This window comes from Aspergillus ruber, assembly GCF_000600275.1.
Source record: "Aspergillus ruber CBS 135680 unplaced genomic scaffold scaffold00039, whole genome shotgun sequence".
NCBI lineage: Eukaryota > Fungi > Ascomycota > Eurotiomycetes > Eurotiales > Aspergillaceae > Aspergillus > Aspergillus ruber.
The window spans coordinates 173,869-197,290 of NW_024467335.1; the positions used below are offsets into that span (position 1 = coordinate 173,869).

General features: G+C 48.0%; 11 protein-coding genes across 11 annotated transcripts; 5 read left to right on the forward strand and 6 right to left on the reverse strand.

Moving 5' to 3' along the window:
- Positions 1–10: 10 nt before the first annotated feature.
- On the reverse strand, positions 11–1,255 carry EURHEDRAFT_465798 (Nif3-like dinuclear metal center hexameric protein; the record flags this gene model as incomplete). The annotated part of the gene is made up of 4 exons (XM_040785043.1): positions 11–840; positions 908–1,036; positions 1,092–1,135; positions 1,188–1,255. The coding sequence occupies 4 exons, from the start codon at positions 1,253–1,255 to the stop codon at positions 11–13; spliced, it is 1,071 nt and encodes a 356-aa protein (XP_040634774.1).
- Positions 1,256–1,498: 243 nt separating this feature from the next.
- On the forward strand, positions 1,499–2,045 carry EURHEDRAFT_509460 (BolA family protein; the record flags this gene model as incomplete). The annotated part of the gene is made up of 2 exons (XM_040785915.1): positions 1,499–1,809; positions 1,870–2,045. Exons 1-2 carry the CDS (start codon positions 1,581–1,583, stop codon positions 2,043–2,045), a joined length of 405 nt encoding a protein of 134 aa, XP_040634775.1. The 5' UTR covers positions 1,499–1,580.
- A 198-nt stretch (positions 2,046–2,243) lies between these two features.
- EURHEDRAFT_406398 (peroxiredoxin family protein) lies at positions 2,244–3,013 on the reverse strand (the record flags this gene model as incomplete). Its single annotated transcript, XM_040780459.1, has 4 exons — positions 2,244–2,272; positions 2,323–2,488; positions 2,550–2,752; positions 2,806–3,013. The coding sequence occupies 4 exons, from the start codon at positions 3,011–3,013 to the stop codon at positions 2,244–2,246; spliced, it is 606 nt and encodes a 201-aa protein (XP_040634776.1).
- A 205-nt stretch (positions 3,014–3,218) lies between these two features.
- On the reverse strand, positions 3,219–4,006 carry EURHEDRAFT_258204 (uncharacterized protein). The gene has a single exon (XM_040778123.1). It carries the CDS (start codon positions 3,837–3,839, stop codon positions 3,270–3,272), a length of 570 nt encoding a protein of 189 aa, XP_040634777.1. The 5' UTR covers positions 3,840–4,006; the 3' UTR covers positions 3,219–3,269.
- EURHEDRAFT_416857 (uncharacterized protein) lies at positions 3,965–4,563 on the forward strand. Its single transcript, XM_040783069.1, has one exon. It carries the CDS (start codon positions 4,175–4,177, stop codon positions 4,508–4,510), a length of 336 nt encoding a protein of 111 aa, XP_040634778.1. The 5' UTR covers positions 3,965–4,174; the 3' UTR covers positions 4,511–4,563.
- On the forward strand, positions 4,535–5,078 carry EURHEDRAFT_416858 (uncharacterized protein). Its single transcript, XM_040783070.1, has 2 exons — positions 4,535–4,563; positions 4,645–5,078. The coding sequence occupies exon 2, from the start codon at positions 4,647–4,649 to the stop codon at positions 4,917–4,919; it is 273 nt and encodes a 90-aa protein (XP_040634779.1). The 5' UTR covers positions 4,535–4,563; positions 4,645–4,646; the 3' UTR covers positions 4,920–5,078.
- Positions 5,079–6,061: 983 nt separating this feature from the next.
- On the forward strand, positions 6,062–8,878 carry skn7 (putative stress response transcription factor SrrA/Skn7). The gene is made up of 7 exons (XM_040783071.1): positions 6,062–6,231; positions 6,290–6,306; positions 6,473–6,545; positions 6,621–6,764; positions 6,816–7,706; positions 7,756–7,945; positions 8,000–8,878. Exons 1-7 carry the CDS (start codon positions 6,169–6,171, stop codon positions 8,524–8,526), a joined length of 1,905 nt encoding a protein of 634 aa, XP_040634780.1. The 5' UTR covers positions 6,062–6,168; the 3' UTR covers positions 8,527–8,878.
- Positions 8,879–9,205: 327 nt separating this feature from the next.
- Positions 9,206–11,856, forward strand: EURHEDRAFT_416860 (translation initiation factor eIF2B catalytic subunit epsilon). The gene is made up of 5 exons (XM_040783072.1): positions 9,206–9,347; positions 9,419–9,501; positions 9,584–9,640; positions 9,706–9,830; positions 9,887–11,856. The coding sequence occupies exons 2-5, from the start codon at positions 9,424–9,426 to the stop codon at positions 11,739–11,741; spliced, it is 2,115 nt and encodes a 704-aa protein (XP_040634781.1). The 5' UTR covers positions 9,206–9,347; positions 9,419–9,423; the 3' UTR covers positions 11,742–11,856.
- Positions 11,857–11,870: 14 nt separating this feature from the next.
- Positions 11,871–14,604, reverse strand: EURHEDRAFT_465708 (uncharacterized protein; the record flags this gene model as incomplete). The annotated part of the gene is made up of 3 exons (XM_040785038.1): positions 11,871–13,056; positions 13,110–14,191; positions 14,245–14,604. The coding sequence occupies 3 exons, from the start codon at positions 14,602–14,604 to the stop codon at positions 11,871–11,873; spliced, it is 2,628 nt and encodes an 875-aa protein (XP_040634782.1).
- A 3,077-nt stretch (positions 14,605–17,681) lies between these two features.
- On the reverse strand, positions 17,682–19,775 carry EURHEDRAFT_465709 (transcription factor domain-containing protein; the record flags this gene model as incomplete). Its single annotated transcript, XM_040785039.1, has 5 exons — positions 17,682–18,032; positions 18,084–18,444; positions 18,499–19,072; positions 19,120–19,691; positions 19,744–19,775. The coding sequence occupies 5 exons, from the start codon at positions 19,773–19,775 to the stop codon at positions 17,682–17,684; spliced, it is 1,890 nt and encodes a 629-aa protein (XP_040634783.1).
- A 140-nt stretch (positions 19,776–19,915) lies between these two features.
- EURHEDRAFT_416862 (threonine aldolase family protein) lies at positions 19,916–21,395 on the reverse strand. Its single transcript, XM_040783073.1, has one exon. The coding sequence runs from the start codon at positions 21,203–21,205 to the stop codon at positions 20,135–20,137; it is 1,071 nt and encodes a 356-aa protein (XP_040634784.1). The 5' UTR covers positions 21,206–21,395; the 3' UTR covers positions 19,916–20,134.
- Positions 21,396–23,422: the final 2,027 nt, after the last annotated feature.

Consider the following 23,422-nt stretch of genomic DNA (forward strand, 5'->3'; position numbering starts at 1 on the left):
CATGGCTTCGTTATATACGCCGAATCATAATCCCATACGGATCTCGATCCGCTTTACTAACATCAACCTCACACCCCCCATCCTCATACATTTCCAACTTCTTAGTTTTAAGCCCCTCTTGTCTGACACTTTCCCACTCCCCCTGCAAAGCATTCTGCAACTTCTCCTTCATAACAGCATGCAAATACCCCCTTTCCGTATTCGAATGGCTCAACGAAACCACAACCTTCCCTTGCTCAATAGCCGCAAGCGCCTCATGATGGCTCATTTCTCCCGTGAACATTAAATCAGGGATCTCGCTCACACCCTTCATAAGCACACTAGACCCGGACCCCGGGCAGACGCCAACGGTGCGGATGCGAATGTCTTCAACGCTTGAACCCTGAGGTATGGCGATAGGGATACCACCCGGGTTACCCACTCCAGCGGCAATATGGTCGATAATCGTAGACAACGGCTGCGATTCAGAGAACGTAACGAGACGGCCCATACCCGCATTTTCACAACCCTCAGGTGCAAACTGAGAAGGGTGCATCGTCTTGCGAGTATGCTTCAGTTGCGGCGGGCTTTGGGTGATCCCCGTAGGCTGGGGGTATGTCGGTTGCGTGTAGAGCTGCGGGATCGGTTTCTGCTCTGCCGGCGCCGGGGGCAATTCATGCGGTTTCGAGATGAAGCATCCCGTTACGATATCGCAGAGCCAATCGCCCATTCCACCTGGTGCGGCGTCGATGGCTGTATGCGGGGAGTACACGCTAATTCCTGCTTGGGCGAGACGGAGGAGGGAGGTTTGTTGGGGGTCATCTAGGGTGAGGGATTTGAGGCCGCGGAAGATGATTGGGTCTGCCGTTGCCAGTGATCTGTTAGCGGGTTGATATTTGGTGGGTGGTAATGGGTGGGAGGGGCATACGGTAGGCCACAACCACTGAGTTTCTGCGGCTGATGGCTTCATCAGCGACGGCTTTGGTGAGGTCGATGGCTAGGAGGACGGAGTTTCGTGGGCGGTGTTGGGAGGGGTTGAAGGGGGCTTCGAGGAGTACTGCTGCTGTCAGTATTTTATGTGATGTGCCATTGGGGGAATGTGATTTGCGTACAGCCTGTGTTGTCCCAGCTTTTATCCGCCAGTACTTCAGGATAGCTATCTCATCTTGTCAGTCAATGTCAAGCTCAAGCTTCAACAAGAGGCTTACAGTTTTCTCATGGAGTTCACTACTGCCCGTGTAAAAGGCGAGCAGTAAGTGGGAGATGATGATGCCATGATGGATAAGCGACGCAATGTGCGCAGGACAGGCATCAATAGACAAACCACGTAGAGAGAAGATTGATATCTGGGGAAGAAAAGATGACGCCGATTGTTGTAGAACTCAAAGCCACAACACCAGCCACATACCCCACGATCATATTCACCAATAAAAACCAGCATATGAACGGTAAGCAACGGACCGACGTTGGATGATTAATTCCGTCATTCTCTCAATTGGAATTCGGTATCCGATAACAGCATCTTTACTGCCTTACTTTTCATACCCTTATCTTTTCTTTTCTCCCCTTTTCTTTCTTTCTCTTAATAATAGACCGCGTTGATGTTCTCCCGCAGCACTACCATTTTCCGCAGAAGTTGCCGCTATCTTCTCCGCGCCCCCATCCACAGCTCCCAGGTCAAGAAATCGTTCTTTTCGCTTTCCGCGCGCTCTTTCGCGGCCGTCGACGCGGCTATGGCAGACTCGAGTACTGGAGTTACGGCGGAGTTGGTGCGCAGCAAGTTGATTGAGAAGCTGCAGGCTCAGCATGTAGAGATTGAAGATTTGTCGGGTATGTCTATGAAAGAGAGGAGAGACGAAAGCATAAAGGATAAATGCTGACGAGTGATAGGTGGCTGCGGTCAGGCATTCATGGCGATTATCGTTTCCCCCCAGTTTGAGAGCAAAAATATGCTCGCCCGGCATCGGTTGGTGAACGCCGCGCTTAAGGAAGAGATTGCAGCTATTCATGCCTGGACACCAAAGTGCTACACACCGGAGCAGTGGCAGTCGTTGATGCAGCAGTGATCTGACAATAACGTTGGAATTGGGTATGGACGGATTGCATAAATGCCATTGTTAGGCGTTGGAGGAATAAAAATGTATATTGTACGGATAATGTTGGCAACAGGATCATGGTTGTCGAATATGATTGAATGAATAATTACACTGTTATAGACGGTCATTTACAAGACGTGAATGTACATTTAATCTATACTAAAGCGTTTATCCAAGGACCTTCTCGGCCGTGGAGACTGATTTATATTAGCAATTTTCAAAACTAGGTTATCTGAGATGTGCATACCGTTGACGCCAGTGTTGTCCGGCTCAATAAAAGCCCCAGTGACCTTACCGTTCTCCACAGTAAGAGCATAACGCTTGCTGCGCTGGTTGCCAAAGACCGAGGTGCTGTCGAAAGTCACGTCGAGGGCCTCAGAGAATTTACCAGTGGGGTCACCAAGGAAGCGGATCTAGTCAGAGTTAGCTATCGATTTTTTTTTTATTATCTTTATGGAGAAAGAGTTGACATACGCCGCTCTTGCCGGTGGGGTCGAGAGAGGTTCCCCAAGCCTTGGTTCTGTTACGGTCAGTAAGGTTGATATCATTCAATTGAAGTCGGGCGGGGTTGTCATACACGAAAGGATCATTGACGGAGAGGACGAAAACCTGACCAGCTTCTTTAAGCTTGGGGTGGTTGATATAGCCAGGAACGTGGGTGCTCGAGCAAGCCGGGCCTATTCTGTCAGTCGCACTCTTCACGGTATGGGAGATAACCGGAGCGACGTACTAAAAGCAGCAGGGGTGCCAATGATAACACCCTTGCCCTTGATTTCCTTGGCAAGGTTGACCTTGTTCCCTGGGGAGTTTTCGACCAGGACGTCGAGGTCCGGAATGGAGTCGCCCTTCTGGACGAAAGCCGGAGCGGTGTTGTGGAAGAGGGCGCGCTGAGAGAAGGCGCGGGGAAGGGAGGTAGCGACACGGCGAGTGGCGAACATTTTGTGTGGAATTTGAGGTGAATTGAGGAACTAGCTGGGATTTATAGAGTGATTGAGGTGGTAGGTTGAAGAAGACAAAGGATGTATTCCGCTTATATTGGGTCCTGGCTGATTTCGTCATAGCCGAGCGATTACTACTTCATATGGCACAATCACAACATTTATACATCTGCCACTAGGGATACGCATAAAATTATTCTAGAAAATGTTCGATATCAATTTCCTATGCTTCTGATTCATGGAAGAAAACATACAGCTAAATAATGACAAGAACATTACACTCTACTTCTTCAATATAAAGCTTCTGGCCAAATGCGAAACGATGAGACCACTCAAAGAGACTCGCAATTTCATCAGCCTCAGCTTCAATCACCAAATGCACCTCGTCGAACAGCATTAGGGTAATGTTGCTGCATTCTTTATTGGTACTCTTATTATCGAACCGATCGCGAATAAACGCCATCCATTTCACAAAACTTGCCATCAACACATCCGTATGGTCCATGGCAGCATACAGCCTCGAGTGAGCTTCGTTGCCATGATTGCAGGTGTCGTTATAGGAATCAATTGTGATCCGAGGTAACACAGCCTTGCCATTCAACCACTGAACTATCTGGATAGGCTTCTCAGTCTTTGCCCCATTGGCTGGCGTCATAAGGTCTTGCCATTCCTTGAATTCTGTGTTGTTCTGGACAGCGACCGAGGTAGATATGATCTCTGAAGGCCTGGGTTCATATCCCAGAGACATGATGCCGTAGTAGCATGATTGCGCGATCTCCTCTCTCCGTGCAAAAATCCTCAGAGTATCACAGAATATCGGTTCCATTTATTGAGTTTCCCCTGATGATGACCTGGCCATGTAACCCCTCCTTCACTGAGAAACATACCGTGCGGTCCACAAGATAGACGGCGCATTAGCCACCGGTGTGAGTGCTGCCGCAGAAACATATCAAAGTATGTATTGTTTGCCTCGCGAAGGCCCGTCTTATCCTGACGAGAGTTTCTAGTGCATTGGCTCAAGGCCATACACAGCCTGTAGGTCGGAAGGGGTCCAGTGCCTCTCGCCATCCACATTTTGGATAGACTCAGTTCTTGTTCGAATTCACCGGACTGCTACCCGAATACTGCCCCGGAATTTAGTATTAAGCCGCTCTCACCACTATGAGCGTGCTTTTTCATTTGCCGTTGGACTGTCTCCCGTCTTACGGCTTTCTTATCAATACGCTAACCTCCATTCGCAAATATACTATTATTAAAGATACCGTCTCCATTCTAGGTGGGTTTTATGCCGCTCAAAATCCACATCTGTTGACTATGACCAAAGCCAAAGAAGGACAACGCTATGAAGGCTTGTCCGTATCTCGAACGCTATGGGAGGCTCTTTGCTTAGAAAGAAACCTAGCGATCGAGTTATCCCCCAAGCATTATGGGTTAGGTTCGAGAGAATGCCATCTGTTAATTCACGCTCAAGCTTCATGTGCACGGGTTGAGGGTTAACTTCGCAATTATTTCGTACAGGACATGGGATTGTAGGCACAATTACAATGGTGGTAGGTCAACATTATGCCCCTTTCAATCCTGTGTCTTCAAACTAGGCATTCACAGGACGATAACTTGGCAATCTGAGAAAGACATGTCTAGTCCCCTACAAAATCCCGACAAATCCTCGCCTCGCACTATATCTAACGACTATCATATCCGTGGAGTCGAATCAATCTGCACCGCCTCACATCTTCAGCGAGATCATCACAAGCTTGCTCTTGGGCACATAGAACAGTCTCTCCAGCATTTACAGCTAGAGGCTATATATTATGCTCCTACAATGTATGCAATTAAGGTGGAAGTGACCCGCAAATCGGATCGAGGTCGCATGGTGAACTTTTTACGGAAGTTCAGGCGAAAGTGATTTCCTATAATAGAGCAGATTCTATCTGTATTAGAAGAAGCATAGGCAAGTTGAGCTTTCCATGACACCGATATATATGGCCCAAGTTGTTCTCGAGATTAGAGTCCGTCCCTGAACCTGGCCGTATGGAGACTGGGTGGCATACCTAGCGAAGTCCTATATAGTGTATTTCTGTAGAAGTGAATTATGATGCTCGTTTTGATAGTTGTAGGTAGTGAACTCCGTATGATTGGCGGGAGTAAGCGCCTCGGACTTACTCGGATATTTACCCTGGGTCCTCTTTTGTTTTGTTCTTCCTTTCTTTTTCGCTTTTCTTTTTCTTTGTTCCTCTTCTATAATAAACACATGGGCTCTAGCTCAAGATGTTTTCTATTTTGTAATTATTGTATCCTAATCTACGTTGAATGTTGTTGCTCACAGCGGGGATGAGGGGTTGACAGCTGTTTGGATATGCATTGCATGACTGCAGGTTGTATATCACAGCCATCAACATGTGAATGTACTATATAGTGGTTCAAAAATTGTATGCGGAGTACAGAGTACCAGGGATACAAATATATATCGGGTGGTAAAAGTAGAACAGCAACAATAGCGAGTGTCCGAATGAGGACTCCGTATGCAACACTTGTATGTAGAACAACACAATGGACATGGGGATTTTAGACCAATGTCAATCACTGCAGAGCTTCCAATCAGATGCCGGATTCTCCTCATTGGTCTGCAGACAAGTACATCGCAGTGAGGTGAGTGCTGTCAATCAGTAGTAGTTCATATATGATATGAACAACCCCCGGAACAAGCAAGTTCACCTGAATCTGTCCAAATCTTTTTATGTGCATTCTACTATTCAATTCCTAAATATAACAAATTCAACTATATATAACAGCTCTAGTGGTGATAGTCCCTAGTATTCCGGGGTCACTGCGGAATTCCTACTGGGCCCCGTCCCACTGACCACTCTTTTCTCCTCTCCTCCTCTTCTTCCCTCTTTTCTCTTCCAACTCACCCTTCTGTTCTCTTCTCTTCTTTAGGTTCTTTTCTTTCTTCTCTCGTTTTATTTTTTCTTTTCTTTCTTTCTCTTCTTTCTTCCCTTTTTTTTTTTTTTTTTTTTTTTTTTTTTTTTTTTTTTTTTTTTTTTTTTTTTTTTTTTTAATATCTTTTCTCTCTCTTGTATCTTGTTATTGCCCGTCACTCACTGTGATAATCCTCCCTGCTGCTTTTCGATCGGTCGCGACCCGTCTAGCCCACGATGGAGGGTGGCCAGACCTCGACCTCGTCCAACTCCGGGCCCTCGGGCAACTCCAGTGATTTTGTACGTCTCTATTATCCTCATATTTTTTACTATATCTCAATCATACTGACAATGGTAGGTGCGAAAACTATACAAGTGAGTTCTCTTTCCACCCCGCTGCTTTTTTCGCCATCCTTTTGTCTTTTTTTTTTTTTTTTTTTTTTTTTTTTGGCTGCCTTTCCTCGACTGCTGGCGCTTTCGGCCCAACACTGCCGCGCGACCATGGATCACATCAATAGTTCGTGTTCTGACTCGTTTCAAGAATGCTCGAGGACCCGTCATATTCGGAGATAGTTCGTTGGGGTGATGAGGGGGACAGCTTCGTCGTCTTGGAGGTAAATAATTCGCGCCCACTTCGCCCCGTTCGATCCACTGTCAAGAACCTAGACTGACTGGGAGACCTGCTCTAGTGCGAAAAATTTACCAAAACTATCCTGCCCAGACACTTCAAACACAGCAACTTTGCCAGTTTCGTCCGCCAGCTGAACAAGTACGATTTCCACAAAGTCCGACAGAATAACGAGGAGAATGGGCAATCACCATACGGCCCCAACGTAGGCGACATCTATTCCTTACTGGACGTACAGTATTCTAATAGTGTATAGGCTTGGGAGTTCAAGCACCCCGAGTTTCGGGCCAACAGCAAGGAATCGCTGGACAATATTCGACGGAAAGCGCCGGCGCCCCGTAAACAGGCCCGCGACCATGATGACTCCGTCCCGACACAGCAAATCGATCTCTTGAACCAACAAATCGTGGCCCAACAGCAGCAGATCCAACACCTGTCCGACCGCTATGCTCAACTCACCGTCGACCATCAGCTCATGCTGCAGGAGGTGATGCGCGTGCAAAAGACCGTCCTCAACCATGAGAATGTCATCCACCAATTGATGACCTATCTTCTGTCCGTCGACGCTCGGCAGAGACGTGACAGCAAGACGGCCGCCCCCTTCCCAGCCCAAGGGCAAGCTGGCTCAACTCTGAGTCCGTCTCAGGTCACCCCGATGGACGATGAGCCATCATCGCCGCTTCAGCAGGCCTCGAAGCTGCTCAACGATATGCACTCCGAAATGCAGTTCAACCTCACTGGCGTTGATCAACTAGGGGAAGCCAAACCGACTACTGTGGTATCAACGCCGACCAACGGAATGGTGCGTGCGCCAACGGCTGGAAATCCTGCGACCCTGGTTTATCCCACCACAACGCCCAAGATGAACGGCGAGATGGATACCGTGGTGTACCCTGTTGGCGCAACCAATGGCATTGATCCCATGTACAGTGAGCATGTCAACAATGTGCCGTATCCGATGCCACCAAAGGCGGAGATCGAGTCCGGAGATGCTCGCCGGCAGTTCCCCGATAATCGAAAGAAGAGCACCAACGTTGATCCGGGCTGGATGCGCAGCCCGCACATTCTACTCGTCGAGGACGACGCAACGTGCCGTCAAATTGGTGGTAAATTTTTGTATTCGTTTTCTTGTGTCATTGATACTGCGGTATGTTTTGTCTCCTTGTTAGTATGGAACGTCCACTGATCCACTGCAGTTTGATGGTCTCGAGGCTGTGAACAAAATTCAAGATGGCTCGAAATACGATCTAATTCTCATGGATATCATCATGCCCAATCTGGACGGTGTCTCAGCCTGCCACCTAATTCGTCAATTCGATCGGACTCCTATTATCGCCATGACATCCAACATTCGGAGTGATGATATTCAGCTTTACTTCCAGCATGGTAAGTGCGCTTTGTTACTGATGCCTGCCTTTATGCGGCTGCTAATTCAATTAGGAATGGATGACGTGCTTCCCAAACCGTTTACCCGCAAGAGCCTGCTCGACATGCTTGAAAAGCACCTTGTCCACCTCAAGACTATCCCGCCGGGCATGGAAGCTCCACAACCTGCACCTGCGGTCCCAATGGCTGCACAAGGCTCTGCTGCTCAATCAGTCAAGGAGGATAGTTCGCCCGGTCAGTCGCCAGCCGCGTCGATGAGCAACTGGCAGTCGCCAGGCCAATTCCACGGCATGGCGGTTCACCCCAGTATTCCGCATGTACAAGGTCAATATGCTGCTGCCACCCCGGGTGCTCCGGTCGCGTACGCAGTCGATCAGAATGGTGTGCAGTATCCAGCACCGACAGTGGCACTCGCCCCGGCCGGAGCAGCAGCACCACAACCGGCAGTACGGCCACCGCACCGGCGACAAGTATCTGAGATGTCCAGCGCTCCAGATAACCCCAACGTGACGAAGCGACCGCGCATGTATGCTCAGCCTGCACAGACGATGGTTAACCCGGTGCAAGCACGGACGGGCTAGTCTACTTTCTCTATGAACGCCTGACGCGATATTTCTATTCCACTTCTAACTGCACATATACACCTCGCGTACAAATTTGCTTAAGATTCGATTCGTTCATACCGTCGCCGGACTACGATTCATTTCTACCACGAATATTCTTACATTGTTATCCGGGAGGCTTTCTCTTTTTCATTCTTTGTGACTTATAGACTACATGGGGCGTTCTGCGGAGCTCTGGATCGAGACTTTGAGGACTGGCAGCGTGAGATGTTTCCATTTTTATATACTCCCTATGGGGAAGCGTTTGGCTTTTGGTGTACAAGAATTGGGATTGGTGGCGTGTGATTTTTGGTTTTTTTTTTTTTTTCTCCCCCCTTCCAATGTATCTATCTGCATTCGATGAACAAATTGGTTGCATCTACTATTGTGTTACTATCAATAAGTCCAGCAAGGCTCCACATGAGCGGCAGCCCGCATCGCCGGGACAGATTCGTCAAAATAAACCCTTGAAAGAAAACAAAAATACACACGCCTGCATTCCCCACGGGTCTAGGCCTTGTCCAGGGTCGGCTCGAGGGTCTGGATTTTTGGGGGCTGTACTACGCCACTGTGATTTTCACGTGACTAGATTTTGCAAACAGCGCAAAAAAGATAAACATGAAAAACATATTCACCGCTGGGCAGAATCAAAGTGGGATGGAGATTGACTCCGATGGCTTGGCGGAATTTTTTATGAGAGCGTCGCGATTGAATCAACGAGGAACCTGTGAGAGAGTTGGATTACTGTGTCCTATTCACGAAATTTTTCTACCTTTGACCCCGCGACTGTACGGACAGAGGTAAGTGCGATACCCCCGCATTGTGCGTTCTCCGATCACACGGAGACTGGTTGTTAACTTATGATTGTTAGTAGCCATGGCCCCCAAGAAAGGCGGTGGTGCACCGAAGCAGCGGAATGCTGCAGAGGAAGTCGAGGAGACACTTCAGGCCGTTGTATGTTCGTCCCTGAACCCCGGATTTCGATATCGCAGATCGACGGACACAACGCGCGGGGCTGGGGCACTGACTGGTTTAGGTCCTGGCAGATACATTTGAGACGAGGTTCGAGCCATTTACTCTCGATAAGCCTAGGGTGAGTTCTCTTTCCTCTTCTATGGTCAAGTGAGGGTTGATGCTAATGCGAGTGAACGAATATAGTGTTTACTGCCGTTGGCCAACACGCCGTTGATCGAGTATACGTTCGAATTCCTTGCCAATGCGGGCGTCGAGGAGGTGTTTCTTTATGGAGGTGCTCACTCGGATCAGCTAGAGAAATACATCAAGTATGTGATGGAAGGAATAAAGGCGTGGATGTGACCAAGCTAACGTGTGGCACCAGCGCATCAAAATGGAGAGCATCCTCGTCGCCGTTCAAGCAATTGACCTTTCTCAAATCCACCTCCACATCTGTCGGAGATGTTATGCGCGATCTGGACGGGAAACATGTCATTACGGGAGACTTCATCGTCTTGAGTGGAGATGTCATCAGCAACATGCCGATCGAAGGAGCCCTGGCTACGCACCGAGCCCGCCGCGAAGCCGATAAGAACGCGATTATGACCATGGTGCTGCGTGAAGCTGGCCGGAACCACCGAACCAAGTCCTCGTCCGTTTCGCCAGTATTTGTCGTCGACCCGACCAAGGACCGTTGTCTGCATTACGAAGAGATCGACCACCACGCGGAGCACTCGGAGCATGGAGCGCGGTTGAACATTGATACTGAGATTATTGCTGAGCATTCGGAGATTGATATCCGTCAGGATTTGATTGACTGCAGCATCGACATTTGCACGCCCGACGTTCTGAGTTTGTGGTCCGACAGTTTCGACTACCAGGCCCCGCGGAAGCAATTTTTGTTCGGTGTGCTGAAGGACTACGAGTTGAATGGGAAGACGATCCACACGTACATCATCAAGGACCACTACGCGGCAAGAGCGCGGAATCTCAAGGCGTACGATGCGATCAGCAAGGATGTCATTTCGAGATGGACGTATCCTCTCTGCCCAGACACGAACCTGCTTCCCGGGCACACCTACGAACTCCGCAAGAGCAACCTATACCAAGAACAGAATGTCACATTGGCGCGGTCATGCATCGTTGGTCGTCGGGTGGTGATCGGACAAGGTACCAGCATCGGTGAGAAAACGACAGTGAAGAACACGGTGCTCGGGAGGAACTGCAAGATCGGCAAGAACGTGACTCTGGATGGTGCTTATATCTGGGAAAATGTTGTAATTGGGGATAACACGATTGTTAACCAGGCTATTGTTGCTGATGGTGCTGTGGTGGGTAACCAGTGCAAGGTCGAGTCGGGAGCGCTTCTCTCGTATGGTGTTAAGATTGCCGATGGGATCACCATTGGCGAAGGAATTCGTATAACCAAGTCTCCAAAGGAGGATGATGAAGCTGCACCTGAGAGCGATCCGGCGGTCGTCGGTGCAGGAGGCGAGGGCTATGAATTTACCCGCGACGAAGACTCGGACGACGAAGAGGATGATGCAAGTGAAACTTCCTCCGGCTTAGTCTACAACATGGCCAACCTCTCCCTCTCCACCGAATCCATTTCAACGCTCTCCTCCGAAACCTCTGACTTCGCTGGCTCCCGCGCAGGAAGCTACGGCACCTCCGTCTCCGAAGAAGAAAAAGAAGACCACTTCGTCCAAGACGCTGCTGTCAGCGTCTACGACAGTCTCCGCGACGAGGTCACCTCAGACGTCGTGCAACTCGAGCTTGTCTCCCTACGCATGACTGCTAACGCATCCGACAACCAAGTCCGCCGTGCGGTGGTCTCCGCCTTCATGAAACGCATCGGGAATCTCATGGACGAGAGCCAGAAGTCCGCATCGCAGGCCGTCCGTGACATCTTTGGCACATACCGCGAGATCGTGGAGCGGTCCCTGTTCGACCGCGAGACCGCTGCGAAGCCGGATCAGGTAGACCTACTAGTCCTACTCCAACAGGATCTTGTTACCTGGCCAAAGGGCGATACGGTTCTTCTGTTTACGGCCAAGGAGCTGTATGATCTCGAGCTGATTGAGGAGGAGGCGTATGAGCAGTGGTGGGATGATGAGCGGTCTAGTGGGACGGAGGATATGCGGAAGGTTAGGGCTCAGACGCAACAGTTTGTGGATTGGCTTGCCAATGCCGAGGAGGAGGATAGTGATGAAGAGGAGGAAGAGAGTGATGATGAGTAAAGTGATTTGTATATGCATTATGGGTTATGGTTATGAAGAATAGGAGTTTTGATAGAACAAAATGCTACCTCGCAATGCGGTTCAAATGACTTATGTACAATCTCATGTCGCGGCATACTTAAGCTTAAGCTAGAGCAACACCTGCTGTGGACTACGTTTCCGCAACTCCCCTCCAGCACTCTGACTCTGACTCTGCCTCCGCCACATCCCCATATACCTTCCTTTCATCTCTAGTAATTCCTGATGTCTTCCCCTCTCTACAACCCTCCCCTCATGCAGTACCAAAATCTGATCTGCCTCGGTAACAGTGCTCAGCCGATGCGCAATCATAATTACCGTTCTCCCCCTCGCCAGGTTCCCCAACGCCTCTTGCACATGTCCCTCCGTCTCACTATCCAACGCAGCGGTTGCCTCATCCAACAGAATAATCTGCGGATTCTTCAAAATCGTCTGCGCAATCGCAACCCGCTGCTTCTCCCCACCACTGAGCCGCAGTCCCCGATCCCCGACTTTCGTCTCGTAGGCTTCTGGGAAAGTCATGATTTTATCGTGAATGCACGCTGCGCGACAGGCATTGTGAATGTCCTCGTCCGTGGCGCAGGGGTTTGCGTAGCGCAAATTGTAGAGAAGGGATTCGTTGAAGAGGGCTGTGTTCTGGGGGACTATGGCGATGTGCTCGCGGAGCGAACTTATGGTTATATCCTGGACATCGCGGCTGTCGACTAGGATCCGGCCGTTTTGGGGGTTATAGAAGCGGAAGAGCAGGCGGAAGATAGTCGATTTCCCGCCTCCAGACTCACCGACTAGTGCTGTCGTCGTTCCTGGTTCGCAGTGGAACGATAATTCGTTCAACGCGTTCTTCTGTTTCCTCCCGTCATACGCAAAACCAACCTCATCAAAGGTAATCCATCCCTGACAAATATCCATGGGTATAGCAGATACCCTATCAACAACCGACGCCCGCTCCCTCAACAACTCTAACAACCTCTCTGAGTTAATCATCGCCGTCTGAATATACCGATAAAACGTCCCAAAGTAACTCAACGGCGTCTGCAGCTGCGCCATATATGTAAGCAACGTCATAAATTGGCCCACGGGTCGTTGCCCGATGGAGACCTGGTACGCGGCGATGAAGCAGGTGAGTAGCAGGCCGAGGATAAAGACTGTGTTTTGGGCTGCTGTCATGAAGGATTGCGCGTAGAGGGAGTGGTATTCGGCGGATTGGAAGGTTGAGACGGCAGTGCGGTAGCGAGTGTGCTCGAGGGGTTCGGCGTTAAAGTGTTTTACTGTTTCGTAGGAGGAAAGGGAGTCGTTTCTGTAGCGCTGCTGTTAGCATATGGTTTTGCTGAATGGTGGTGGGAGGGTTACTTGATGGCATTTTCTTGTCTGTGAGTATTGACCTGCTGTCTTCGCATCTCAGCCCTCCACTGCGCTATCCGCACCGTAACATAAAGATAGAAAAACGTCACAACAGCGACAACAAGCCCATAATACACGCCAAACGCAATCAAAAAATACCCCACCGCAACCCCCAAATCAATAACCATAGGCACAACCTGAAACGTGACCTGCTCGAGAAACGTATTCACAGAATCACTTCCCTTATTCAATGCATAAAGCACCTCCCCAATCCTCTTATTCAAGTGAAAGTCCAGACTGAGCGAATGCACATGCTCGAACGATGCAGTCGACACTTCCATATATGCATATTGACTAATGGGAATCCAGAGATATGAGCGCAAGGACTCGAGAATGCCCTGGCTGCCCTGGAGCCAGCGATAGATTATGTAGAGGCAGATTTGGAGCCAGGGGAGGTGGAGTTTGTTGTCTTCGATGGAGAGGGCTTCGGTGATTACGCCAACTTGGTAGGGGACTAGGACGTTGGCGATACGTTGGAGGATTAGGAGGCCGAAGCAGAATATGACGATGAACTGGAGGCGACGAGATTTGGACGGCCATAGGTATGGGAAGAGTACGGAGTAACCGCTGAGGTAGTGCCACCAGGTATTCGGCGGTATTGTTTGTTTTCCGGGAGTACCAATTTCGCCTTCGCTATGCTCGGCCCCAATCTTAGTTTCAGAAGAGTCGAGTAGTCCTATCTGCTCCATTGGGCTATCTTCCCGAGAGCCCTCGTCCGAATTCGCGCGAATAAATTGCAGCACATACAAAGCGACCAGGAAAGTCAGAACCACAAGTCGAACAACACCGGATATCACCTCCAGCGATTCCCAATTTGTGATTCTTTCCCGTAGAGGGCCACCGAATGCATCCCCAACGGCCGGCTCATGGTGTATGTTGGTATATATTGACAGAGAGGTTGCGACTATGGCGAGTTCGAATGGAATTGCTATGGACCAGGGAATGAATTGCGCGAAGGTTGGGGCGGGATGTGTGTCGAGGAGGGAGAGGAAGATAACTGTGTTGGAGAAGAATGATCCCACGACGTAGATCTACACGGTAATTTTGTTAGCTATCTTCAGGTCATGCAGGGCGAATAACTCACCACAGTCGCCTGCCCGCACCACCAGCTCTCCTCCTTGGCTGCAATAACATGACTGATATGGACAGCAGCATCCGCCATAAAAGTCACCAAAACACCAACCACAAGCCATACGAATGCATATCTTGCTCTAGAAGAGAACTCGTGCTTATGAGCATCCGCAATCTTGTTTATCATGCCCCTCAACCTCTTGGGAAAGGGCTTTCCCTCGGGACTATACTGTAACACGCTACCATGTTGCGAGCCTTTAGCAATCAGAATTGAATTCGTAATAAAAGCAATAAAAAAGATAAGCAGTGTAGCAGGAGGATAGCTGTACTGGAGATATTCACGGAACTGCCGGGTTGTGTATGTTGGATCCATGGTGGTCGGTTAATGGTCGGTGATCGATGGGTTACATACCCTCTCCCTTATACATTCCTCCCGCAGGAATGTGGTACAAGAAGTTGCTATGCTAGCATTCAATACACCGTGGAATAAACATAAGGGGATTTCTTTGCCACTGTGTGACGCTGGGGATAAGGTAATGGAAAGATGTCGCGTGCTATGACTCGACCAAAACCAAGCGTTATATATCCATGTATCCTCGAAGAAAAAGATATATCGCCGGTGTATGTGTGCGTCTATCTACGGTGTACTACCTTGCTGTATGCATTGTTTTCTACGACCGTTACGCAGCTAGGGCTAACATGTTTACCCGCAGGCCGGTGGATATGCTAAATAAACATCCGTTCGTTACATATGTTTCGATTCGCAGCATGTAGGGTATCTCGGCTGTTAGTAATATCCGTACTTCTCATGGGATTGCAAACTTGCAATTACAACTAGAATGTGAGTACCTGTGAAATCGACGCCGAAAATGACCGCCAGTGAAGCCGTTTACGGCGTCATTTCCACTCGGCGTTTCAGCGACCTGTTGCCACTTTAATGATTCAAACACATGGTCTGGCCACTTTTCTGCACCCGCCAAGCCCATTTTTCTTTCGTAGCACCCTGTGCTGTTGGCTTACCCTGCGAACCCCGATGAGCACCAGTACTGGGCTGATCCTGTCCTGTGTGAGGAGACTCGGACCAGACTTGAGTATTCCCAAAATCTGGGATGGCTTCCCCCTAACTACAAGCCCAAGACATTTAAAGGTCTTGCAGTTGTTGAACAGTACTGGTAAGGCATGTCACCCCTTCACTCTCACAGTGGACCAAAGGGTGTTTCAATAAAACTAACAGCCTGCAGATATTGTGCACACTCAAATGAAGACTACATTGAATATCTACTCTCAGAAGATAAAGCCATCTATATGAACTTTCTTGACTGGATGCCAAGGACCTCGCGCAAGAAAAAACTTCAGACCTACAATGAATATTGGCAGTGCTTGTGCCAATACTTTGGTTTGTTTGCCTGCCAGCCTGTAAATCATCATGTTCATGAGCAGATGCAACAAGTATGTTTAAGCTTCCTGTTTCATTCTTACACCTGGATACTCAATAGATGACAGTACCTTGAACAAGTTTTTCCTGCAGAGCACAAGATCAGCAGGCATGCAAAAAAGAAGAGCACACTGGACATAGATAATTTCTGCATCCTTTTACACCACCACTGGGTCCATTCTTCTTTCTTCCATTATGGGAGCAGATTATCCAGCAAGCTGTGATCATGCTTTGGTCCTCCATCACAGGGACTTGACCAGGCGTGCTACTTCCACAGTGAGATGCTACAAATGATCCCAATGCATTGTAAGATGGTTGCTTTTACTCAGCCCAAGAAAGCGCAAGCGGGGTGATTTGTTTAAGAGTGATCTTCCTCAACCCATCTCATCCAACAACCTTCCCAATACTATATGTTACAGGTAGAGTGTCACTCGGGGCGGAGTGGAGTGGGTTTTGCCCCAAAACCCCGAGACTCTCCGTATTATACCCCAATCTGTCAATCGGATATCTCACTACACCAATCCTAGTTAGTTCGGGCAGCTGCGTCTTGTCTATGTATCTGTAGATAGCCTGACCTGTAGCTTAACCTGTTCGTCAATTCCTAATATCTGTACCTGACCCTGCACCCTGACAGAAGGTGACTTATTGAAGTGGATGATCCTTAACTGTGACGGCCTGGTCACGTTGTCTGGCTATCACGTGAGATGCAGTTGTTTGCTTTGTTGATATATACGGCGTCACTTCCTTTCTTCCTTCCTCATGTTGATTATTCTCGTCGATAGCTACCTAGGTAGAACCCATGAGTTGGATGTTTCATTATCCTAGTAGAGCGCCGTGACACTTTCCAAAGAAGTCCAAGATTTACGGGCTGCACATGAGAAAACACTGCAAAAGCAGAATCGATCCAAGCGACAATGGCTTGTACGGATGGCCTGTCAATTCAAGAAGGCATAGAGCTTGTGCAGCAGAGGAATGAGGTCCAGAGAACTCAAGATACTGTACAGATGGAGACTGCGCCATCGACATTTCAACCACATGTACGGGCACCACCACGGTATTCTGATTGCAATGTTTTGGGACATAGAAGGACTCACTGTCCTAATCGTGGTAATAATTAGTAATTATATATTAATGCTATTTTGAATGTTTAAATTAGACCTTTCGCTGTTCTTGACCGGAAAGTGCGATGGCGCAGTCTCCATCTGTACAGTATCTTGAGTTCTCTGGACCTCATTCCTCTGCTGCACAAGCTCTATGCCTTCTTGAATTGACAGGCCATCCGTACAAGCCATTGTCGCTTGGATCGATTCTGCTTTTGCAGTGTTTTCTCATGTGCAGCCCGTAAATCCTGGACTTCTTTGGAAAGAAGGATTGCACTATTCATATGGATTTCGCACCCTTTGGCAACTCGGTTTATTGCATCATTCATTGGAATTGGAGGACTCTGTGTACGCTGCCTTAGAAACTCCTTGATTGTAGATACCTGCTTTTCCAGTTGCTTGAGATTATGAGGCGTTTTGGGTGCTGAATCAGTAGAATGGCTGCCTGGTGGTGTAGGGGTCTTGAGTTGTATATTGAACTGCCCAAGCACTCTTTCTGGATTGAAAGGAACCAAGCCACTTGCAGCAAAGTTATTCCTGATATTTTCCACCTTAAAGGCCTCTTTACGAGCTTGGGGATAGGCTTCAAGAAAGTCAAATTTGTCAATATGGCTGATGTTGATCTGTGCCTTGTTCTCAACCAGACGTCCATACGCCCGCTTCAAAGGTGAGAAGGAACCCACATCAAGGGGCTGTAAGAGATGTGATGAATGAGCAGGCATGCAGATTGGTATAATATCATTCTGACTACATATCTCATCAAATCTAGGTGTCAAATGACTCCCATGGCCATCAAGGATCAAAAGGCGATATTTTCCAGTCATACAGCCATTTGTAGCTGGAATAAAGGTTTCTTGAAGCCATTGTAGTCCAATCTGGTATATCGCACATTATTATGCGATTCTTGTACTTTTGTTAGCCAAAACTAGGCCACGCGGCGTCAAACCCCGTATCAAACCCAGATGACCAAGTTTCGTCAATAAAGGGCCATTGCAACATGTCCGTCTCCAATTCCTGAGCATCCAATATAAACTGGTCATTGAACGGCAAACGAGACTGAGAAGGGGAGTCAGTTAGTCCCCTATGCAGCGGAATGTGGCTCGTATTCGAGGACAGCTCATTCCGCGGACGAGAAGATCGTATGTCCCCATATTCATCAAGAGTCCCTGCTAGAGTTATATGGCCAGGACGATCACCTGAAATTGCATGTTCCTGGTTATTTCTAGCCGTTTCGTAGAACTTGTTTGCGTCCTGTACAGCTCGCCACTACCGATTGTTAGTCTGGTGTAGGTAACGGGATAGCAACGGCAGACTTACCCAGTTGTGACCAACCGGCCAGAATTTGCACAGCCGCTCGAGATACGAAAAATTAGCCTTCTTCTCGTCCTTCGCGCGCTCTTGTCCACCTGGATAACGCAGTGGTGATACAGTGCCGTACATATTTATATGGGCAGCAACAAAGACGCTGAACCCGGCATATGGAGTGATGACGGACGTTGAACAGCTTTCTAGAGCTGATAAAATACCTCCAATATTCTGCGCTGCTTCAAAAAGGCAGTCAAGCGCATCTTCGCTCCAAGCGGACCCGTCCAAACCAGTTGAAGGCTGAGGATCGTGGTGTGGATCATGGATCTGCTTTAATCTGGACAGAAGCTGGTCCCGGTAGAGGAAAAGGATGCTTCAGCAAGTCAGTTACTTGGTGCTCCAGTTGACGGTGTTGATGCGATCCTACCTCATGAAATGTATCAGATTGATATAAGCAAAGAGCTCCCCGTATCCGAGAGCAACATGCACTTGAACGCTGGTAGCCGGGTACTGAAGAGTCGAGTCTTGTAGGGATCTCCATTCATCTAGCTCTTCTTTGAGAACTTGCCAGGTTTGCTGTGGTGATGACAGTGCCGTCGTCATTAACGACACTCTACCGCGACGACTTTCATTAGCAAAGCGTAAGATGCGCACGAATATATCAAAACCGCGCGTCACGACCGTCAAGCCGTGTTCGATAGTCAATTTCACACACAGCGGGGAGCCTCGAGTAAGATCCGCTGGCATCAATCTAGGTGGCCCCCGGCGGCCGAAATTAAAATCATAATCGCTGACTGGTAGGGGAACGGAAATATGGCGAAAGGAGAGGGCGAAATGTTGGCGGGCTCCTGAGCTTAGCTCGCAGTCTTGGGCGAAGCAGACCCAATACGTGCGGACAAGCTGCTCATACTGGATTTGAGAGTCATTAAATTCATCTGGATTGTGCTCCATGCTATCATCTGCTGTCTTCAGCAATGACTGTATCATGTAAGTCGCCATTCCTAACAGTGTCAGTGATATATCGAATGGAAAGATGATATATGCTCACCACTATACATCCACGCTTTGTATGGACGCCCCGAACCCCACTCGTAGAATACAAGCATCACCAAAGACTGTGCCAGGGATAATGAGGGGGTTTCGAAGGCTTTCCGAGCCAGCTCCAAGCGTGCATACTCTGCATATGTTTCACCGAGGTCCAGGTTATACTCCGGAAGGAAGCGGGCACAGAGGGAAAGCAATGAGGCAACGAACACCGAGTCCACAGAAGAGGGATTGGCCGATACGTTGGCAATAAGTGACGGATAGTGAAGAAAGTTCGCTACAGGGAACTTCTTACGGTAGGTGTCACAGGCGCTGATGAGAGTAGACGGAGATAGAGAGGCAACCGGGTTGGGAGGCAGAAGTTGGGGCTCATCACTGGAGTCCACGAGATTGGGAATGGCATTATCAACCACAGCCCTAGAAGCAGATTTTCTCTTACGCTGGACAATCAATGATTCTCCCTGTGGCCGTAACGGTGACGCTCGCGGATCTGTGAGTACACAACCATGTCTATTTCCTCGTTGACATCGACGGCATGGAGGACGGCCCTCATGAAAGCACTTGACTTTCGCTTTCCTGTAATCAATTTTAGTGGAACTGCGCAAATCATGACAATGGCTTTACATACCGACAAGAATCGCAGGATATAGAAAGGCGCATTTTTTTTCTAATGCATTCCTCGGGAATGACAAGAGAATAAGTCGGGAATCGAGATGTCGGGAATGCCAATTTAGGCGATTAGTAATCAGTACAACGAAGCGAGCATTTCTCCAGATAAAAGTAGTTTTGGTATAAGAGGACTCTATATGTACTGCTATTACTACTAGCGCTTCAATTGTATAAACCTCCCTAAATGCCAATTATCATAAGTTGCCGTTCGTACTGGTATTGACTAGCTATTTCTAGGGCAAAGACCGCTGTATAGTCGATAGCACTCAGTATTGAAGGCAGCTAGACTGTACTGAGCTTGTTTCATTGAAATTTGCGTACACTTCTCATGATTGATATTGCAGATTGGTTTATATAGTCCACTTATGAACCCACGCGTTGAACTTATCCACTATTGATGTGTCCGTAGCCCACGACGTAACGATCCTAACCACAACTTGTTGATCGTCGAGATGCTCCCAAGTATAAAAGCGAAACCGTTCCTCAAGCCGTCTAACCAAGCTTTCTGGCAACCTCACAAATACTTGATTTGTCTCGGTTTTCGCGGATAGTTGATAACCCAGGCTCTGAAAATTGTCTGAAATCATCTGGGCCACGTTGTTGGCATTTGCTGCAAGTTCAGAGAAGAGATTCTCCCGGAAGAGCTCTGCAAACTGAACCCCTATTATGCGACCCTTGGCCAGCAATGCACCGTGTTGCTTCAAATAGAAAGCAAAGCCGTCCGCCAGGTGGTTCCGTACAACAATTGCTTCCCCCAGTAATGCACCATTCTTGGTACCACCAATCCAGAATATGTCGGTTAGGTCGATTAGGTCTCGCAGTGTCAAATCATTTGACGGGGCACTCAGGGCTACTCCAATACGAGCGCCATCTATGAGAAGCAACAGGTCCCAGCGTTTGCACACAGCACTGATATCTTCCAGTTCTCGTTTGGTATAGATCGTTCCCAGCTCCGTGGCATTGGAAATATAAACCAGCCGCGGTTTAGCGTTGTGCGGGAAGAACTGATTCTGGCGAACAGCCTTCTCTAAATTTTGGGGCGTCATTTTTCCTCCTTCCCCAGGGACAACAATCAGCTTGTGTCCAGTAGCCTCAATAGCACCCGCTTCTTTACTAACAACATGTCCAGAGTCGATGGTCAACACCGCCTCGAAAGGTCGTAAACAGCTCGCGATGCAGATGAGATTGGCGGAAGTTCCGCTAGGCACAAAGTGAATGGCTACCTCATCCTCGGTGGCAGAAAGCTTGGTCCGGATTAATTGGCGGGCTTCATTGCTGTGCTCATCGTTTCCATAGGAGACTTGCTGGGTCGAGTTGGTGCGCACAAGAGCTTCGAGAAGTTGGGGGTGTGCACCCTCGCTGTAATCGTCCATAAAGCTGTATTGAGGTGGTGCCATATCTTCAGAAAAGGAGCCAGGCATTTTTGTATGATATTTGAGAGAAAATAAATTGTGTAAAAGCCTGTGTTTTCGAGAAATCTAAGGGTCCGTGAATGAGCCGATAAATATCCCAAACATCGGGATTGATATGACGACTTATTCCCGACGTCGGAAATGGACCACCCAGTTGTATTTGAAATACACAGAAGGAAAGTTGATTTTTTTCGTCTCTTCAAGATCGGCCCCTGTTTATCATTAAATACATCGCGCATTAACTCGGAAGGTATGCAATGTCGCTAATCGGGGGAAGGTGCCATACGCCATATGCACGTCACTAGAAGACAACCCTTCCACATATCTTGAGCAACTCGAGTCTTGCTCAATTGGCAAGACGACGTGTAGTGCCTTCAGAGAAGATGCCCGTACAAACTTATCAGTTTCAAAATGTAAACATTCCACTTCCACTAACTTAGTATCGCTCTCCTTTCGAGCTTCCTGGTTGCTTTCAATCTTGCCCCTGGTTGTGGTATTCGAATCTTGAAAAGCACAGTAAACATGTCGAGCTCCCTTTTAATCCTTTTGCTCTATTCCATTGTTGAGGTCAACGCGGTTAATTCCTTCTGGTGTCCTCCAGAAAAATCTGACAAAAGTCTGGAGTACGATATGGACCAGACGCTCCGAATCCTCTGGGAAAACCAACTTCAAAAATCATTCATTTGTACTTCAGCGAGTTGGCACAGATTCAAGACAGTTCATTGGGCGTATTTCAGCTCCGGCAGCAATATGTTAATCTCTCTCTAGACTAATGAGTATGGCTATTATGATAGAGATCCTGGAACTGGATTGTGTAATCAGGAATAGATCTGACATATCCTTTCTATTTTAAGATGTTTAACTAGTGTCTACATTGACATAATCACCTTTACCCGCAATCATTTCAGAATTCTACCAAAGAACGACACCGCAAAAACAACGCCTCCATCCACTAATCCTTCAACATCTAGTGGGTCTTCGGATTCAAGCAGCGGCACTGGAACCTACACTGGCAGTGAGAGTTGGTTGTACATTTTTCATAGCTCTAGCCGCTATCATCTGGTATTTCCGTCGTCGGATAGCCGCTGTTGCTGCTCCTGATTTGAATGCGTCAAATCCATCCCTGCCTGGTCTCCCCCAAACAATACACAAGATCTATCCAAATTCCCGCAATACATAAGATTTACGGGTTATTAGATAGTATGTGACAGTTTGTTAGGGCTATATAGGGCTTGTGGGGAAGCGTTCGGAATAAGAGCTGTCTTTAACCAGGCCGTAACTCCAAAATCTGAACAGTTTGGTTGACACATCCTTTTTCAAGGAGGAATTCCAGCATCACCGGGCAAAGTAAGCTGACTATAAGTAAAGTTATGTAAGATGTCGCTTATCAAAAGCTCCTTTTGAAAAGAAGTGTGGCTTGGCTAGACATTGACATAGGTTGCCCATAGACACCTAAAGACACCTTATTTGGCCTGATTTGGCCTAATTCTTTTGCATAAATCGCTGATTCATCTAAATTAATTACTGTTTTTTATGCTTGTTTTGGTCCAAGCACTTACCATCACCACCTTGTGACGACTCATATATGACGGCTCAACACTGCAGCAATGAATGATACATCGCAAATGCTGCTACTCAGCCATGTCGGCAACAACCTCTATAAAACCCCTTCATTACCTAGATAGATTTCCTCTTCTCTTTTCTTCTCCAGATTCGATATTCTCGTCGATGGCTACAATAGTCTAGATAGGAATTCAGTTCGTTATTATCTACTATTCCGAGCCCGTGACACACCTTCTTACTGTTACAGACCCCTAAGGCACTAATCTCACGTGATTATGCGGGGAGTCAAGGCAGAATCATTGGACTATAAGCTCTGGTAATAATGCAGGAAGGACAGGGATCATAGGTGATAGTTAACAGGCGCATCACGTGATCAACTACCATATGTCGGAAATGTGGCTTAGTCAGGGTTGAAAGTACGTATCAAGCGTATATGGTTGAGGTCTCTGATTCTTGCAAAAGTGTGCTATCTAGGATCCTATATACGACCGTAAATACCTTATAGAGTATACTAAGCGATTGTGCGGTTTCAAAAGCAGTAATAGCAGAGTAAATACGCTGCTTTTCGCCATATGATATCAGCAAGGCATCAATCAGGCATCAGTTGGTATTGTTCGGTAAGGAACCTCTATATTCCGACACACCCCCCCAGACTGGCAACCT